General features: G+C 44.5%; 3 protein-coding genes across 4 annotated transcripts; 1 reads left to right on the forward strand and 2 right to left on the reverse strand.

The window, feature by feature from the left end:
- Nucleotides 1–4,393: 4,393 nt before the first annotated feature.
- On the reverse strand, nucleotides 4,394–5,859 carry LOC132460720 (gamma-crystallin M3-like). The gene is made up of 3 exons (XM_060055587.1): nucleotides 5,701–5,859; nucleotides 5,005–5,244; nucleotides 4,394–4,732 (listed from the first exon to the last, which is right to left on the reverse strand). The coding sequence occupies exons 1-3, from the start codon at nucleotides 5,842–5,844 to the stop codon at nucleotides 4,454–4,456; spliced, it is 663 nt and encodes a 220-aa protein (XP_059911570.1). The 5' UTR covers nucleotides 5,845–5,859; the 3' UTR covers nucleotides 4,394–4,453.
- Nucleotides 5,860–8,173: 2,314 nt separating this feature from the next.
- On the reverse strand, nucleotides 8,174–9,904 carry LOC132460728 (gamma-crystallin M1-like). The gene is made up of 3 exons (XM_060055600.1): nucleotides 9,789–9,904; nucleotides 9,145–9,411; nucleotides 8,174–8,483 (listed from the first exon to the last, which is right to left on the reverse strand). The coding sequence occupies exons 1-3, from the start codon at nucleotides 9,849–9,851 to the stop codon at nucleotides 8,205–8,207; spliced, it is 609 nt and encodes a 202-aa protein (XP_059911583.1). The 5' UTR covers nucleotides 9,852–9,904; the 3' UTR covers nucleotides 8,174–8,204.
- An 852-nt stretch (nucleotides 9,905–10,756) lies between these two features.
- LOC132460729 (gamma-crystallin M3-like) lies at nucleotides 10,757–12,357 on the forward strand. Of its 2 annotated transcripts, XM_060055602.1 has the most exons (3): nucleotides 10,757–10,905; nucleotides 11,517–11,756; nucleotides 12,022–12,357. In XM_060055602.1, the coding sequence occupies exons 1-3, from the start codon at nucleotides 10,891–10,893 to the stop codon at nucleotides 12,298–12,300; spliced, it is 534 nt and encodes a 177-aa protein (XP_059911585.1). In that variant the 5' UTR covers nucleotides 10,757–10,890; the 3' UTR covers nucleotides 12,301–12,357. The 2 variants fall into 2 exon arrangements, with proteins under 2 accessions (XP_059911585.1, XP_059911584.1); XM_060055601.1 differs by lacking the exon at nucleotides 10,757–10,905 and having other exon boundaries at nucleotides 11,469–11,756.
- Nucleotides 12,358–18,766: the final 6,409 nt, after the last annotated feature.

Consider the following 18,766-nt stretch of genomic DNA (forward strand, 5'->3'; position numbering starts at 1 on the left):
TGGCATAACAGTCTGCTCACCTATAAGGGTGCGCTGACTATTGCCAGGAACTCCTACTTTTCTAGTATCATTAATTTGAATAGAAACAATCCTAAGTTCCTTTTTGACACGGTGAGGAGTCTCACTCAGAAACAGAATCAGACCGTAGGCTCCTCGATCGTGGCAGGTGAATTCATGGATTTCTTTGAGAATAAGATTCAATCAATTAGAGAGGAAATTGATGCTTGCCGTGCGGCTAATCCTACACATCCTGTGGGGCAGGATGGGGTTCTGCCAAGTAGGATGGTGAACTCTGACGCAACTCTTTTGGAGTTTAAGGCAATTTCTTTGGTGGAACTTGAAAGGGTGATAAAGGCCTCAAAGCCAACAACTTGTATGTTGGATCCTCTCCCTTCCAGGGTTCTTAAGGAACTTCTTCCAACGGTGGGGCCTGTAATCCTCTCGCTTATGAATCTTTCGTTTTTAACAGGAATTGTTCCCTCCAATTTCAAGGCTGCGGTGTTAAAACCGCTACTCAAAAAGCCTGGCCTAGATCCTGAATTAGTCAGGAACTATCAGCCTATATCGAATCTGCCCTTCCTGTCCAAGGTACAGGAAAGGATTGTAGCAAAGCAAATCGTTGATTATCTGATGAGGAATAATCTCTTCGAACCTTTCCAGTCGGGGTTCAGGAATTTCCACTCAACTGAAACTGCTATTACAAGAGTTGTAAATGACATCCTTTTAGCTTTGGATAAAAATACAAGCACAATGCTTGTGCTGTTGGATCTGAGCGCTGCGTTTGATACGATCGACCACAGCACTCTTCTTCACCGTCTTGAACACAATGTTGGTTTCGGGGGTACGGCTCTTGGTTGGCTTGAATCGTACCTCACAGATAGAACCCAATTTGTGCTTCATGAGGGTGCAGAATGAAAGCACTGTAAATTGCTCTTTGGCGTACCACAAGGGTCGGTTCTTGGTCCATTACTTTTTGCAATTTATATGCTTCCCCTGGGCGACGTTATCCGCAGCTTCGGAATTAGTTTCCATTGCTATGCGGATGACACCCAGCTCTACATTCCCGTAGATTCCGGGGACTCGGCCCAGATTCAAAGGGTTGAGTCCTGTCTGGCTGCTGTGAAGGGCTGGATGTCACAAAACTTCCTACAGCTTAATACTGGGAAGACAGAGCTGATGATTATCGGCTCGAAGCGGGACCGGGAAGAGTTTGAGGATGTCTCTCTGTGGTTGGATGGCTTCGCCATCCCACAGAGTGCATCCGTCAAAAATCTTGGTGTCTTGTTTGACCCTCAATTATGCTTTGACCAACATATAAGAAGTATAACTAGAATTGCCTTTTTCCATCTGAGAAACATTGCAAGAATCAGACCAATGTTATCTGCAGTGGATGCAGAGACACTGATTCATGCATTTGTTTCGTCAAGACTGGACTATTGCAATGCACTGTTCTCGGGATTACCAAACTCTACCACAAAAAGTCTACAGCTGGTACACAATGCGGCAGCTAGACTGCTGACCAGAACAAGAAAGTTTGATCATATTACACCTATTCTCGCCTCTCTACACTGGCTACCAATAACTTTCAGATCAGACTTTAAGGTGCTATTGCTAACCTATGAAGCCTTGCATGGATTATCTCCATCGTACCTGAAGGACCTGATCATTCCTTATAGTCCTTCTCGGTCCCTCCGGTCTTCGGGAGCCGGCCTTCTTTCACTGCCGAAGGTTAAAAAGAAATCGGCTGGACAGAGAGCGTTTGCCTATCGAGCCCCCTTCCTATGGAATAGGCTGCCATCAGCGATCAGGGAAGCTGACTCTGTGGAGCTATTCAAAGGAAAGCTCAAAACGCACCTCTACAATCTTGCATTTGGAGTGTGAAAACAACAGATGCGAAGTGAAGACTACTCTGTTTGCTTGTGCTTTTCTTATTACATTATACATTCCCATTATACATGTACTTTTCCGTTCTAATTCACTATTCTGTCTGTTCTAGCGTGTTGCGGGTACTGGACTGGATGCCTGGACTCTCCTCATGGATAACCGGCCAGAACCCCATCACCATTTTAATATGATGTGCATGTATTTACCTGTGTGTCAATTGTGGCACCCATTGCCAGTGGTGGACGAAGTAAACCAATTGTGTACTTGAGTAAAAGTACAGTTACATTGCATTGAATATTACTCAAGTAAAAGTAAAAGTATTCACCTAATTTTTTTACTTGAGTAGAAGTACAAAAGTATCTGCCTTCAAAAATACTTATAAGTATTATTTTTTTTTTTTACTGTCACATCAAAACCCCTACTTGAACAGGTGAACAATGCTTTACATTTGCCTAATCAAACCCAAAATACTCAAAACTATATTATCTTTAAGTAAGACCAAGAATTCCTTGGTATTAGCGGCAGCCTCCATGTTAATGGAAGAGTTTACAGAAGAGGGTTTGCAAGTGGTCGACCTCGTTGAAAGCCTACTGCAGACAACCAGTACGGAAAATTCAAGAATAGAGGGCTACGTCACCGAAGTTGTACACACTTACTGCGATATAACGTTCAAATCGCATTTTAGGATGCAAAAGACAACAGTTGAAGTAAGGGTGTAGATAGGCTATATGAAACGTTTTATCTATTGCTTTCTGTGTAGGAAAGGAGTAAATGATTTCAATATAGTTTAGTTTAATGCCATGGCAACGAATGTCACGTAGCCGAAGAGAGCACCGCGATCCATCTCTGTTTGTGGAGAACTACCTCTTCAGACAGTTTGCCTATGTTCGTAAACATTTGCTTGCTTATGTTCGTTTAACGGAAAATGTTTAAAATCGTTCGCGAACGTTCGCCTATGTTTGCGATTCTGAACGCACCTCTGTTGTTAACTTCAGCAGATAATCGCGCGCTGGGCGCTGCCGCTGATTGGTTATAGTCGCGATACACTTTGACCTTTTGGTATTTTATTAAAAATAAAAAAGGAACGAGTAAGGAACGAGTGTTTCTGTAAATGTAAAGAAGTGAAAAGTAATAATTTTCGCTTTAAATGTAGTGAAGTAAAAGTATAAAGTCTTACCAAATAAATGTACTTGAGTAAAGTACAGATACATGGAAATGTTACTTAAGTACAGTAACGAATTACATGTACTTCGTTACTGTCCACCACTGCCCATTGCACTCCTTACCATCCCTGGATGAAGGGATCCCCTACACTGCGTTTCTTCTCAAGATTTCTTCCTTGCTGATTCAAGGGAGTTTTTTCTTGCCCGTGTGGGGGCATGGGTAAAGGGGGGTGTCACAAATATTTGGCCTGTTAAGCCCTTTGAGACTGTAATGGTGATTAAGGGCTATACAAATAAAATTGAATTGAATTGAATTGATGGCGGTCCTGTTTTTAAGGCCGTGTTAACCCTCTAAAGCAGGGGTCTCAAACTCAACCTACCTGGGGGCCGCTGGAGGTAGAGTCTGGGTCAGGATGGGCCGTATCAATTATTCAATAGAAAAAAGGAGCACAACTGACCCAATCTAAGTTAATGATCGGGCTATCATTAGATCACGTTGGCTATGGTATCGCCGATAACACGGGACATTTCATAGCGGTTGGTGGAAACCGGGACATTTTAGCGTCCTTTGGCTTTTGTCGGGACTCAGGACACGCAACTCAAAATTGGGACTGTCCCGGCAAAACCGGGAAATCTGGTCACCCTATCACAAGCGATAAAAAACCGTGGCAAGCCACTCCGCAAAAAGGTGCGTTTGACAACAACGCGCGGGCCGCATTAACACTAAACTTTGATGTCAAGTAGGGGGCCACAAAATGTCATCCCGCGGGCCTCAATTGGCCCCCGGGCCGCGAGTTTGAGACCCCTGCTCTAAACCAATGGTTCTCAAAGTGCGGCCCGCGGGCCATTGGCGGCCCGCAGAAACATTCCTGGTGGCCCGCAATGACATACAGATGCATGTAAAAAAAATTAAGTAAAAGAAAATGATTTCTTTTTTTTTTCTTTTTTTTTTAAATTATTATATCATTATTAATTTAAACAAAAATAAATAAATATAAAGAGACATTTCGAATCTCTAGCGTTCAATTAAATCCTGTTACATTTTTTTTGTTTTAATCCGACTACATTACTTTGAAAGGATGAACCTCAGTTTCGTTATTTAGACCTCACTTGACCTCACTCCCAGAGGTCCACGGTGCAATGTTTCTATTATAAATAAACGTATTTCTTTTTGTCAGTTCGTTTTTAGCAAAAGCTTTTAATGGTATTGACCAAACAGACTATGTTTGAAGTAGGGTCAATGCTTGTACATTTGTATCAGTGATAATAATAAATAGTTGTGATCCCTTGTCAAACATTGCATAGGTATCGATATCTCAGACAAAATAATCAGAGGAAGCGTGTGATTCAAGCCAATAGTTTTATTGTATCTAGCTAACAGCCGTACAGGCTAACAGGCTAGCAGGCTAACAGGAGTCGGTGATGCGCCTGAAGGAGTTGAAGCGAGTGGAGCCGCTCATGCCCATGTCCCTCATGTTGCGGTACTCTCCGGGCTTCATGTACATCATCCTGCCCCTGTAGTTAGGCTGCTCGTACATCAGCCAGTGGCCGTCCATCACGTTGCAGGACTGGCACTCGGACATGCGGTAGCGCTCCATCATGTTGTCACAGTCGTCCGTCATCTCGTGCATCTGCCCGCCGAAGTTCTCCTTCTCGTAGATCCTCATCCTGAACTGGCCCCTGTGCTGTTGGAGGGAGAAGGGGGGGGGGGGGTGGAGTCGTTTGGTTATCCCGCCAAAATAGGTTTAGCTTAGCATTCGGATTTAACATTTAGCAGTAAGAAGGAGAAACAATTGTTATCGGTGAGCATGAACTTCCTAGCTTGTGTATCACATAATGCAGCGTATTAAGCTATTAAAAGCTAATTTGTATTAATGATTTGGTTAACATGCCATCAGACACCAGCTAAAGGTATTAGCCTGTTAGCTCCGTGTCGCGTGCAGTCGGCGGTGGTTACCATGGGGATGTTGCGGCAGGACTTAATGCAGTCGCTCATGCCCATGCGCTGGTAGTCGGAGTACTCGCCCCTCTTGACGAAGTACTGGTTGCCCATGAAGTTGGAGCGGTCGTAGACCATGAAGAAGCCGCTCTCCACCCTGCAGGAGTGGCACCTGCTCAGGTAGGAGGTCATGTCGGGACAGTCGCTGCTGGTCTCGTACGACCGGCCCTGGAAGTTCCTGTCCTCGTAGAAGATGATCTGGAGGCGGGGGAAATGACCGATTATCATCAGTACAATGTCAGAACATCACAGCCTCATAGCCTCATTATTCTATCAGGCTATCAGGGTTATTATCAATCCTGCTATGAGGCTTAACGATAGTAAATGCTATGAGGCTAACGCCATCAATCATGCTATGAAGCTAACGCTATCAATTATGCTATGGGGCTAAAGATATAAATTACGCTATGAGGCTAACATCATCAATGATGGTATGAGGCTAACGATATCAGTTATGCAGTGAGGCTAACAATATCAATTATGCATTGAGGCTAACAATATCAATTATGCATTGAGGCTAACAATATCGATTATGCTATGAGGCTAAATGTATTAATAATCCCCCGTTAACGTTCAGACGTTGACGTGGGACATGGGTACACGAGATCTTCCGTATGACGCGGGTCCGGCGGGTTGCGATGGCAGGTAGCTTACCTTGCCCATGGTCATGTTTGCGTTGGTGTCCTCGGCTGGAGGGATGGATGGATGGATGAAGATATCGGGCGCTGTGTACAGTTCATCCCCGGCCCGGTCACTTTTATACCTGGGTCGCCGTCCCCGGACCACCTGGGTCGGCATTGTCTAAAAAGCCCTGACTGGCCAGTATCAAACAGGGCCTCTCGCATCCCCAGCGGCCATCGGGTAATCGACCATTGTGTACAGTGTGACGGCCCACCGGGTCCTTTGTGTGGTCTCAATGGCGGGAAGAGCAAGAAGGTTCTGTACAGTACGGCAGAGAGTCAGCGGCGCATGTTGACTTTTCATCATCAAAGTCTCTGTTCTGAACCCGCGGTAGTGGAACGAGAACCATGCCGACGTCAGGAACGCAGTGTCGCTCCCCGGCTCTGAACAAGAGACTCAAGACCCACCTGTTCTGAGTTCACATGGACTCTGCATGCCCCCCCCCCCCCCCTTACCCCCCCCACACCCCTCTTACGCACTTATTGAATGTAGTATGTCCTGGCACTTAATGTATGTCCTGGTATTTAATGTACACACTTATAGTGTGTTGTACGTCCTGTTACTTAATGTAATCTTTCTTTTTGCATACAGGGTATGGGTTACCCTAGCTGTTGTTAGTGCTTGGCACTTGTTTCTATCTATATTTCTAAGCATAACAATGCAAAGTGTGACAATGCATCGCAGAAGAGGCCCCCAGAGTTTGAAGCACACCAAGTCTCCTAAGGTCCTATCATGGTGTGCATCCACATGCTTGAGTGAGGCCCTTTAGTGAGGTCTGACGGATGAGTCATGGGGTTTGATGAAACAGGCGAGGCGTGACTCATTCCTTCCAGGTCTCTCGGAAGTCTCTTCAACAGATAAGATCGTGCAGGTAACTCTGCTGCAGGTCCCAGTGACTTTGCATTCGACGGTCCCCTCGTCAACATGAGGGACTTTACCTGCAGATTCAGATTCAGATTCAACTTTATTGTCATTGTGCTGAGTACAAGTACAGAGACAATAAAATGTGGTTGGAGATCTAAACAGTAGTGCAAAATAGAGGTTAAGGCGCAGTTAGAACATGATTGTCCTATAGTGCAATGTAAGTAAAGTATAGTTTAATTAATAGGGTGGGATGGTGCAGCAGTAGTGAATACAAAAAAAAGTAAAGGGAGGTGGTATGAGCAGCATAAGATTGATAGAACGGCTATAACAGGTAAGAGCAGAAGGAATTTGTGGAGGGTGTGGTAAATGATGTTCGTCTATGCTTCATGTAGACCACATGTTTAAAGCTAACATCAGGAGCTCATTGGACCAGGCATTTGTAGTGCTAACACCAGTCCTGAATAGCTTCTAGCGAGCATATTTATCATATAATGCAGCATATTAAGCTATTTCATACCAGTTTGGAGCAGCTTGTATTAACAAGTGTATTGATCAGAAAAGAAACTCACAAACAAATCTGCAGACGGAATGTATTTTTACATTTTTCTTTATTTCAATTTGTTCTTCATAATTATCGATTCATCTGCAAAGTCGAAACGCAGCAACTCTAAAAAGCACAATCTGTTCTGGTCCATATCAGAACTAAATGCACAAATTGCTTTTCATGTCGTACGACACCACTGTGATATCAGTATTCACCATTTCATAGAGCAACCCCAGACATGGAAAACCCTATTGTGCTTTCAGGAATAAATACTACTGTATATCTTACGTTCCACAAAGGTGTTTGATATAATTAGCAATCCAGGTGACCCTTATTCAACCAGGAGAACAGAGTCATAAGGAGTTGTGTTTCCCTTGAACCAAGTTGCACCCTTTACATAAGTCTACTTTCCCACCCACTATGATCATATTCTTAATTGATTTAAGTCATTTAATAAATAAATATATTTAATTAAAAAATATATTTAATAAAAGCATGTTTTCTCAATAAAAAAATTGTATTTCAATAATTTTATTTCATTTCAATTAGACATTTTTCTGCCTGATTCTATAGGGTTAAGGGTGATGACTTTTTAATTAGGGGGATGGAAGAATAGTACTCATGGGGATGGAAGAATATTCTAACAACCCTAACCCTATTGAAGGTTGTTTAGTTACTATAAAGCCTTTTGTCCAACCTAGCGATTGTAAGTGCTAGGCACGACAGCGGCAAATTGCTGTTTCTTTTTCTACTACCAAACGGTTATACTGTAAGTCGCTTTGGACAAAAGCTTCTGCTTAACATTAACATTAAACATTAAAAATAAATGTTTGCATCGACTTGCCTTTTCTAGTAGCTTTTGCTTTCTGAAAGTCGATTTATTTTAACGCACAGAATGCATACTACATACTATGCAACTTATTTTAAGTATAATAATTATCCAAATGTAGTTATAAGAAGACTTGGAATAATGGATGAAAAATGTCAGCAGCTTCCTTTGCAAAATTCTCACCAATCACTTGAATCTGAAGACAGAGACACTTCAAAATAGGTTTTATTTGAGTGTCAGTTAACACATGTCCATGATGCGCCTGAAGGAGTTGAAGCGAGTGGAGCCGCTCATGCCCATGTCCCTCATGCTGCGGTACTCTCCGGGCCTCATGTACATCATCCTGCCCCTGTAGTTAGGCTGCTCGTACATCAGCCAGTGGCCGTCCATCACGTTGCAGGACTGGCACTCGGACATGCGGTAGCGCTCCATCATGTTATCACAGTCGTCCATCATCTCGTGCATCTGCCCGCCGAAGTTCTCCTTCTCGTAGATCCTCATCCTGAACTGGCCCCTGTGCTGTTTGGGGGGGGGGTGTAGAGGTGACATCGCTTCAATATCCCGCCTAAAATAGCTTTAGCTTAGCATTGAATATTTAGCGAGTTTTGTTTTTTTATTTATTTTTATTATTTTTTTTATATTTAAGCTAAAGAAAAAATAAATAAATAATAATAATAATAATTTAAAAAATTTAAACTCAAGAGTGTTAAAGGCACCCAGTGCAACTTTATGTAAACATTCAATGAAAAATAAACATTCAATTTCTAGTCTTTTTTACACGTAGTAAGTTTCAATAACTCCATACCATTACATATCGACATTCAAGGAGCAAAGATGAGACGTCGTTGTGTGGTGAGAACTGATAGAAAATCGTAAACAACAACAATCGCCGGTGGGGAGAAGCCATTTTTCCATTGACTGGAAGCCTGCTTTATTTATTGTAGGTTACAAAAAATAAAGAAAATGGCGGCATTGTTGTTGTTATCGATTTTGTATCAGTTCTCACCACACAACGACGTCTCATCTTTGCTGCTTAAATGTCGGTATGTAATGGTATGGAGTTATTGAAACTTACTACGTGTAAAAAAGACTAGAAATTGGATGTTTATTTTTAAGCCTTGAAAGTTGCACTGGGTGCCTTTAATACAACAGTTATTAGCCGTGTAACCGGTCTCGTTACCATGGGGATGAAGCGACAGGAGCGCACGTTGTCCATGTTGGTCATGCCCATCATGCCGCTCATGCTACTCATGCGCTGGAAGTCAGGGTACTCGCCGCGGCGCAGGAACACCTGGGAGCCGGCGTAGGCCGGGCGCTCGTACGCCATGAAGCAGCCGCTCTCCACACGGCAGGAGCCGCTGCGGCTCAGGTGGCCGGAGAAGTCGGAGCAGTCGGAGCTGCAGTCGTAGCTGCGGCCCTGGAAGTTCTTGTCCTCGTAGAAGGTGATCTAGGAGGGGGGGGAGAGGGAGGAAGGTTAATGCTAATGCTTGGCTTAGCTGAGTTAGCTTAATTTAGCTAATTTTAAGCTAAGATAAGCTACGTTTTACCAAGGTAAAAGTGCCACAATGCTAATTGTTCCAATGCTAGGTGTTCCAATGGTAAGTGTAACGATGCTACAATGCTCAATGTTTCAATGCTAAGTGTTACGATGCCAAGTATTACAATGCTAAGTACAACAATACTAAGTATTGCTACAGGCCACACACCGTGACGTCTGCAGGCCCGAAGGCCTTACCCAGCCCATGGCGACCTTTACATTAGACTCCTGTGAGCCTGTGTCCGACCCTGGTGGACAGCCAGGAGGCTGGTGTCTGAAGGCCTTACCCTGCCCATGGTGACGCTGGAGGTGGCTGCAGACGCAGATGATGATGTTCCACGGTCGCACATGCCGCCTATTTATACCGACCACCCCCCTCTGAGAACGTTCCCCAGCATTGTGCCTTGAAACCCCTGACTCATCACCCAACCCCACCCCCACCCCTCACCTGCCCCCCTTTCGCTCAAACAGCAGAGCTCAATAGCTATTGTACATTGTGTAGTATGTTGTGAAGCATGTTGTGTATTTCAGGACAACTGACCCCATGCAGTGTGCAACCCCCCCCCCCCCCCCCCCCGGATCCGGCAGGCGACATCCAGAAATGTCACGTCCGCCGCGCGTCCTGTTCAGGCGTCTTTGCGTGTTTGCTTTGAGTCATTCCTCTGTGGTTGGTGTGACCTCTGGGTGCCCTCAGCACCATCCTCAAGGAGTCGGCCGAGTATCACCTGTTCAGAGGTCACCTGGACTCTGCATAGCCTCCCCCTTACCCCCCCCCCCCTCCACACACCCCCTCCACACCCCTCTTAATTGTTACTTATTGTTCGTCCTAGCACTTAATGTACTAACTTATTGTATGTTGTACGTCCTAGCACTTAATGTACACACTTATTGTATGTTGTACGTCCTGGCACTTTAAAACAGTCCTTAGCATGGTGTCGTACCTTACCCTAGCTATCCGTGTTGTCTATAGGGAATGGGTTGACCTAGTGATGGTTAGTGCTCGGCACTTGGTTCTATGAACATCCTCACTGTACCCACAGAGATATATTGTTGTTTCTCTTTCTAAAGACTAATGGACTTATTGTAAGTCGCTTTGGGTAAAAGCGTCGGCTGAACGCCCTGAATGAAAATGTAAAATAACTAATTCTGTCCTTAGGGAGCGGAGTCGAAAACGACTCTCAAATCTCATGATCATAGCAACGGGAATAATAACCGCCCATATTGACCGGTACAGCGGGGCATCCCCATAGTGCTGCCCTGAAAAGAGTGATGACTCAAAGGTTTCCTGGACACAATGCGCATGGCAACGGCCCCTGCGTGGGCACCGGGTATAAATAGGCCGAAGTGGCCATCAGGCAGGCATCACATCTGGATCAACAAGTCGCCATCATGACCATGGGCAAGGTGGGTGGAGCTCACTCCTGCACGACGTAACGCGAGACGATGAGAAATAGAATACAACGTGGGATATCATGGCGTTGGCCTCGTAGCATGATCAATAACGTTAGCCTTGTAGCATAATCTATATCGTTAGCCTCATAGCATGATTGAAAATGCTAGCCTCGCTGAATAATTTATATTGTTAACCTCAGAGCATGATTGATATCGTTGGCTTCATAGCGTAATTGATATCGATACCTTTAGCCTTGTAGAATAATCAATATAGTTAGCCTCATAGCATAATTTATATCATTAGCCTCGCAGCATAATTGACATTGTTAGCCTCATAGCGCAATTGATATTGTTAGGCTCGTAGTGTAATCGATACCGTTAGCCTTGTAGCATAGTCTCTATAGTTAGCCTCATAGCATAATTGATATATCTAGCCTCGTAGCATGATTAATAATGCTAGCCTCGCAGCATAATTTATATCGTTAGCCTCATAGCATAATTGATATATTTAGCCTCGTAGCATCATTCATATCGTTAGCCTCATAGTATAATTTATATCGTTAGCCTCATAGCGATGGGCGCTTACCCTGATGACCCATATCGGTCATTTCCCCCGCCTCCAGATCATCTTCTACGAGGACAGGAACTTCCAGGGCCGGTCGTACGAGACCAGCGGCGACTGCCCCGACATGACCTCCTACCTGAGCAGGTGCCACTCCTGCAGGGTGGAGAGCGGCTTCTTCATGGTCTACGACCGCTCCGACTTCATGGGCAACCAGTACTTTGTCAAGAGGGGCGAGTACTCCGACTACCAGCGCATGGGCATGAGCGACTGCATTAAGTCCTGCCGCAACATCCCCATGGTAACCGCCGCCGACGGCACGCGACACGGAGCTAACAGGCTAATACCTTTAGCTGGCGTCTGATAGCATGTTAACCAAATCATTTACACAAATGAGCTTAATACGCTGCAGCTTATGTGATACACAAGCTAGGAAGTTCATGCTCACCGATAACAATTGTTTCTCCTTCTTACTGCTAAATGTTAAATCCGAATGCTAAGCTAAACCTATTTTGGCGGGATAACCAAACGACTCCATCCCCCCCCCCCCCTTCTTCCCCCAACAGCACAGGGGCCAGTTCAGGATGAGGATCTACGAGAAGGAGAACTTCGGTGGGCAGATGCACGAGATGATGGACGACTGTGACAACATGATGGAGCGCTACCGCATGTCCGAGTGCCAGTCCTGCAACGTGATGGACGGCCACTGGCTGATGTACGAGCAGCCTAACTACAGGGGCAAGATGATGTACATGAGGCCCGGCGAGTACCGCAGCATGAGGGACATGGGCATGAGCGGCTCCACTCGCTTCAACTCCTTCAGGCGCATCACCGACTCCTGTTAGCCTGTTAGCCTGTACGGCCGTTAGCTAGATACAATAAAACGATTGGCTTGAATCACACGCTTCCTCTGATTATTTTGTCCGAAGTATCAATATTAATGCACTGTTTGACATGCAGCCATAACTTCAGGGAAGTTGTGGTTGCAGATGTGGACCATTGATGCTTATCTTCATGCAGGCTGTCAGACTGTAAGCCTGCAGTCTGATCTATCCACAGAGAGAGTGTATGAATTTTTGATTATTTTATTATTATTTAGATTATTGGTATTTCCTTTCCCTTTTCCTCATTCCACCTCTGACCTTTAGTTATTTCTCTCGGTTCACCCGCAACCTTTCATTCCTCCTCCGTATCCAACTCTTACCTCCTTTCTGATACTACTCTCTCTCCCCCTCTCCTTCTTAGTCCTAGTTACAGATGCATTGACTCAAATTCTGGATGTTAACTAGCATTTATTCTAGACAGTGGTGTCGATATCCAATGGCAAGAGGTTACATACATAGAGATATGAATAACAGAATGTGAATCAGAAAGTTAATGTAATATAGTTCAGAACACTATGTACAAGAGGATATGTAAAGTATAAACAGGGGTATACATATGAATACACTATAGTCAAGGTATGTGCAGAATGGACACTGCTATTAGGGAGACTCCAGGTGCAGGGCTCCATCAACAGTTGACATTGAGCTGCAACATACATTATTCACTGTCAACAGAAACTCTTAAAGAATCTTGAGATGCAGAGGTCATGATCAGCTGACAATATTGATTTGGCTACATTGAAAGAGCTGTCATGTGTTGCTGCTAACGTAAGTACTTTTACTTATTAAGGTTGAGTCTGTAAATCATTTAGCAATATATTTGTTAGTTTAAAAGTCTTCATTCTGCAAAAAATCAGTGCTGCATTCTTTGTGTGCATCACTAAACATTACATACTACAGACGTTTATAACAATGCTTTTGTGCTTACGCACAAACAGAGCATGCGTAGGTACGCGTACCACAGTTTGAGGAACAATGTACACATCATTAGCAGGTCAGCACCAGCCTGTGCGTCATTTCAGGCAGAGCTTTCCAACAACAGTGATCTGAACTATTGTAGAAGGCTGCATTTGTAGTCGTTTGTTGACATTTTAAAGGTCCCGTGGCATGCTACTATATGGATGCTTTAATATAGATATCAGTGGGCCCCAAAAACAGCATTGGAAGACGTTCCCAAAATTCAGCCGTGGTGCAGAGTTACAGCCACAATGAGCCAGTCGCACATTGAGCTGTGTCAGTAGCTTTGATGCAAATGAGGAGGAGAGAGGCGGGTCAAGGAGGAGGGTGGGGGTGTGGCCCTGAGCAGCTTGCGGCCACGGTACCATGCGCTCTGCTTACAGTGGATGTATCGCAATGGCGAGGCGCACACAGCCTTTGGCCGTGTTCTGTAAATATTCTAGAACACTCCGGGTGCTCAGGCGGGAGTCCTGGCGCTCTATATCTCAATAATATCATATTATGCATAGAAATCTATGTCAAATAACATATATTATTACGGCCAAAAGCTGTGTGAGCCACCAGAAGATATTATGAATCTCAAACGACTGCGTCGGGTTCCCCGATGTCTCGGGTTCACCGACGTCTCTGGTTCTTCCACGTCCTCATCAATCTGAAGTGGACTGACCCACGACATGGAGGAGAAAGGTATTGATGACCGCGCTTTTCTCCCGCCGGAGCCTCGCTGCCGAGGGACCACCGCCTCGGCAGCGGTCAGCACTGAGGCACCTCCGCCTCCTGCAGCGCCGAGACGGTGGTCCCTCGGCAGCGGGACTCCGGCGGGAGACAACCGCGGTCATCAATCCCTTTTTCCTCCATATCATGGTTCATGTACTTCAGGGAGTCAAAGCCAAAGTTCCTTTCCCCCAATTCCTTCCCAACCATGGCTGAGATAACCCCCACTACGAGTCTCGTTGTGGAAACACCAGAGACGAGAGTCCGACGTGTTATGCGCCATAACACCAAAAGCAGAACGGTTATCCAAATAACAAGGAAGTGTACAACACTTGCGTTACAGTGTGTGTAATCACACACACACACACACACACACACACACACACACACACACACACACACACACACACACACACACACACACACACACACACACACACACACACACACACACACACACACACACACACACACACACACTCGTGGCGCTCGTACGGTCGTATCTCATTGGCGGGCCAAATTCTCTGGGCTGGCAAGGCAGAGAAAGGGGAGGTGGCATCTCCCCTTATGACGACATACAGGGAAGATTCCAAAACGGCGCGTCTGAACTGCGTTTTTTCAAAGGCGGACCAGCATAGGTAGGCTAGGGGAACACATGTTGATGTTAGAAAACCTCAGAAAGTTGGCATCTTTAAGCAGAAACTATGCCTTCCCCCTGTTCAGTCCAAGGATGTACGGAAAGAAAAACTCTTCTTCACTGCTTGCCAGTGAAGAGCATCGAGAGGGGAAAAACGTGGTTGGTTGCGATGAAAGACCCAAACTATGACGAGATAGTCGTCATAGTTAGATAGCCCCCTCTATCTCCCATACCTCCCCTCTCTCTCTCATACCTCCCCTCTCTCTCCCATACCTCCCCTCTCTCTCCCATACCTCCCCTCTCTCTCCCATACCTCCTCTCTATCTCCCATACCTCCCCTCTCTCTCCCATACCTCCCCTCTCTCTCTCATACCTCCCCTCTATATCCCATGCCTCCCCTCTCTCTCCCATACCTCCCCTCTCTCTCCCATATCTTCCTCTCTATCTCACTCTATAATTAAGCGTTAAAATGCAAAAATAAATCTTTAAAAAAAAACTTTAGGTCTGAAGACTTAAAAAAGCACAAAAAGCACAAAAAGCACAATAAAATGATGTCCGCCAAATCCAAAACCATACTCAAAGAAGACGCGATCCCGTCAATCTTTCCATGGACTTTTAACACTCCGAGGGAAACATCACCGCCCCAGAGCAACAGCCCAGTGCAGGTAAACTAGCCGAGCTAACTAAAGTCCAAATCAAACACGTTATCAAGGACAATCCTGCTGGTTCGAAAACTGGATACTTTATTACTGGGCACTGTAAGGGTACTACAAAAGGGTAAATACTATATGTTCTATAAAGAGCTAACAGCCGTCTAGCCGTCTAGCCGTCTGGAGGAGCAACCCGGTCTCACGAAAAGACGTGACACTGTCACGTTATTTAATCTATTGAAACGTGATCAGGAACACGTATTTTCTAAATGTTCGTGTTAAAAAGCACAATTTTCAAACTCAGGCCCGCACCCGGCCCAGGCCGTGGTGCAAACAATATTATTCAAGAGTTATAATCAAGCCCAACACATCAATATTAGTGACAACCCATTAAATACGATATGATTTCTAGATGTCATGGCAACGTCCGCTCGCGACACTGGACTTGCGAGGCATCGACGCGGACTTTCATTCACATAGCCAAAAACAAGACAATAGATGGCTAGATAAAATAAACATCAAGACATACAGCGCACCTGCATTTAATATATCCGTGAATTGTCACAATTTCTCAGAATCAAAGGTGAAAGTAGAAACGGGTGGCCGAAAGACGTCATATTGTTAGTTATCACAGACAATTTTTAACAATAAATGTTCTGTACGGAGGCTGTACAAAAATGTTCTGTACAAACATGAGTTTGAAAATTGTGCTTTTTAACACAACATTTTTGAAAATACGTGTTCCTGATCACGTTTCAATAGATTAAATAACGTGACAGTGTCACGTCTTTTCGTGAGACCGGGTTGGGAGGAGGGTGGCTCTTCTAAACATGTGTGACTGCCACCAGGGGCGTTGCTACACATAAAGCTCTACAGGGGCACGGGCCCCCCTATATTGACTCTCCTTGATTAGCCAACTATTACAGCCACCGCTTGTGATACTTTTATTTAGAACATAGTTATTGTCTAGCTATCTTTTTAACTATATTTGTAATGTGTCTTTCAAAAATGTAATTCCATATACCACCTGGAGTACCCTAGTTTACCACCATTGGTATACTTGGCACAAGTTGAAAAACCCTCTGGTCTAAAGCCTGTTTAGGCTCACTAGTGCTTACACATTGAGAGCATCCGTTCTGTAGAAGTGTTCTATAATTTTGTTACTCTTTTTATGTCATTCATTTAAGTGAATGCTTGGTATTGATCAATCACTACCACCTCTATTCCCGACTGGTCCATGGGGGGAGTGCTACCCCGGGATAACATTTGATGTACCAGAGTTTACCTTTGATGAGGAAAACAATTGTTCAAATGAAGCAAGGGCAGAAGTAGAGAACATCTCTCCAAGTGAAGAAGGGGAAGCAGAAGAAGATGAAGAGGAGATGGACGACGGTGATTCAGACAGGGAAAACCAAGATTCAGACCAATTGGAGAGTGACTACTCGGGTGAAAGCGGCTTGAATGTGGATTCTGAATTGCCTGAAAAGGTCTGTCAACTTTGTGCGGAATGCGGTGCCTTTTTCTTGACCTGCAAGGCTCATACATGCAAGCATAAAATCAAGCCGTTTTCCTGCAATGATCGTGGCAAGAGATTTGTGGACGCAAACTCCCTCAAACTTCTTAGCGTGATCGACAAGGAAAGCTATGAGCACCTCTGCAAGTTCTGTTGGGCCCCCTTTAAAACAAAACTTGACAAACTGGCCCATGAGGGAGCCCACAACCCCAGTTCAAAACCATACACATGCCCCGAATGTTCCGACAGTCGGGGCATGCGACATTTGCCAAAATCCATGCATGTAATAGACCCTTGAAAGGACACCGGGCCCACAAAGATATTCCTGCCCCCATTGTGCTTTGGAATTTCGGAGTGCAAACCACATGGAAAGACACACACTGGCATGAAGAAGTATGTGTGTGTGAGTTCTGCAGTCGCTCCTTCAACCAGCCGGGCCACCTTAAATCCCACCTGTGTGCACACCGAGGAGAGGCCCTTCCATTGCCAGCACTGTGACAAGAGCTTCAATCACAATGTGAGCCTGAAGAGTCATGTTATGAGGTACCACAAAGAGGTGGTCCTATTGGACCCGTGAATGGACCCAAAGGAGGATACGGGAATCCATGGGTAGACCCAGAGGAAGACCTAAAAGAAACACTGCAACATACCATGGTTCTTGCACCATTTTTTCAAATTGAAGACTTTTTAAGACCAGCACATACATTAATTAAGACCCAAAAAATATCTGAAAAATTATTTGATAGAAAAGGGAATTTATTGAGTCACTTATACAAATCCGCCGTAGCCGCAGTACTACAAATTATGGCCTTAATTTCACACAAAAAAAAAGTAAGACTTTTTAAGACTTTTTAAGGACCCGCGGTAACCATGCATACTCTATTCCTGCTGTACAAGGGAAGGCCCCAGACACAACCAGAGCAGCTGAGAAGTCAGGGAAGGGCCGTTTGAGGAGGGACTCTTCCGATGACATGGACACTGATAGTGATCCGAGTGACAGGGACCCATCCTCTGAACTGACCAAAGAGGACAAGACGGAGGAGAGCAAGGGTGTGAGGAAGATCAAACGGAAAGCCGACCAGAGAGCGATGATTGATTATTTTGCAGGAAGGATTCTGAGAATGACTCTGACAGTAACCTGAGGAGGAGGATAGGAAGAGACACGTTTAAAAGAGTCAAGAAACGCAGGAGGATGGAGAGGAAGGCAGAGGAATAATCCACTGAAGATCAACATTAGGATCCATTTAATTGTTTAAATGTGACATATCTCACATCCAAACAGAAGTTACCGGAGCTGAATGGGTATAACGAAGTAGGTACATTTTGAAAGTGGTGTATAAATATTTTTCTAATTATGTTGAATAACTTGCCCCTTCATGTGAAATGTTCAAACAGTTTTATCCTACAAGTTGCCATTAATATGTTTTAGTTAGTTGTAATGGATACCATCCTGATATGTTTTACCATTTCAGTAACCAGACACGCAAGACAATAAAATCCATCCTATATAAAGAACCGTATCACATATATAATATAATACATAAAATGGCTCTAAACTAACTGAGATTCTGCCACCATAGTCAAAGTCAAAGATCTAACCGTGGACGATGGCTGACTAGTCCTTGTGGGCGTTTTTGTTGGTTCAATCCGTCAACAGTACATGAGAAATTATGTTGTTACTTTTACTTCATCGTTTCATCATTGGTATTTGCAATGAATTGTGTTCAGAATTTTGATACTTGCTATGCAAATATCAAGAGCTCTTCAATAGATTGTTGATGAAGCTGGCCAGACTTTAGTTTTTTCTTGACCTCTTGAAACGGTACAGGTTGACATTTAATAACTATACGCAAAACATACATTTATGCTTATTGTCATGCAGGCTGTTGCCCTGCAGCCTGATCTTTACACAGAGTGTGAGTGAATGAAGTTTAGATACATTTATACCATTGTATA

Source organism: Gadus macrocephalus, chromosome 7 (genome assembly GCF_031168955.1).
Source record: "Gadus macrocephalus chromosome 7, ASM3116895v1".
NCBI lineage: Eukaryota > Metazoa > Chordata > Actinopteri > Gadiformes > Gadidae > Gadus > Gadus macrocephalus.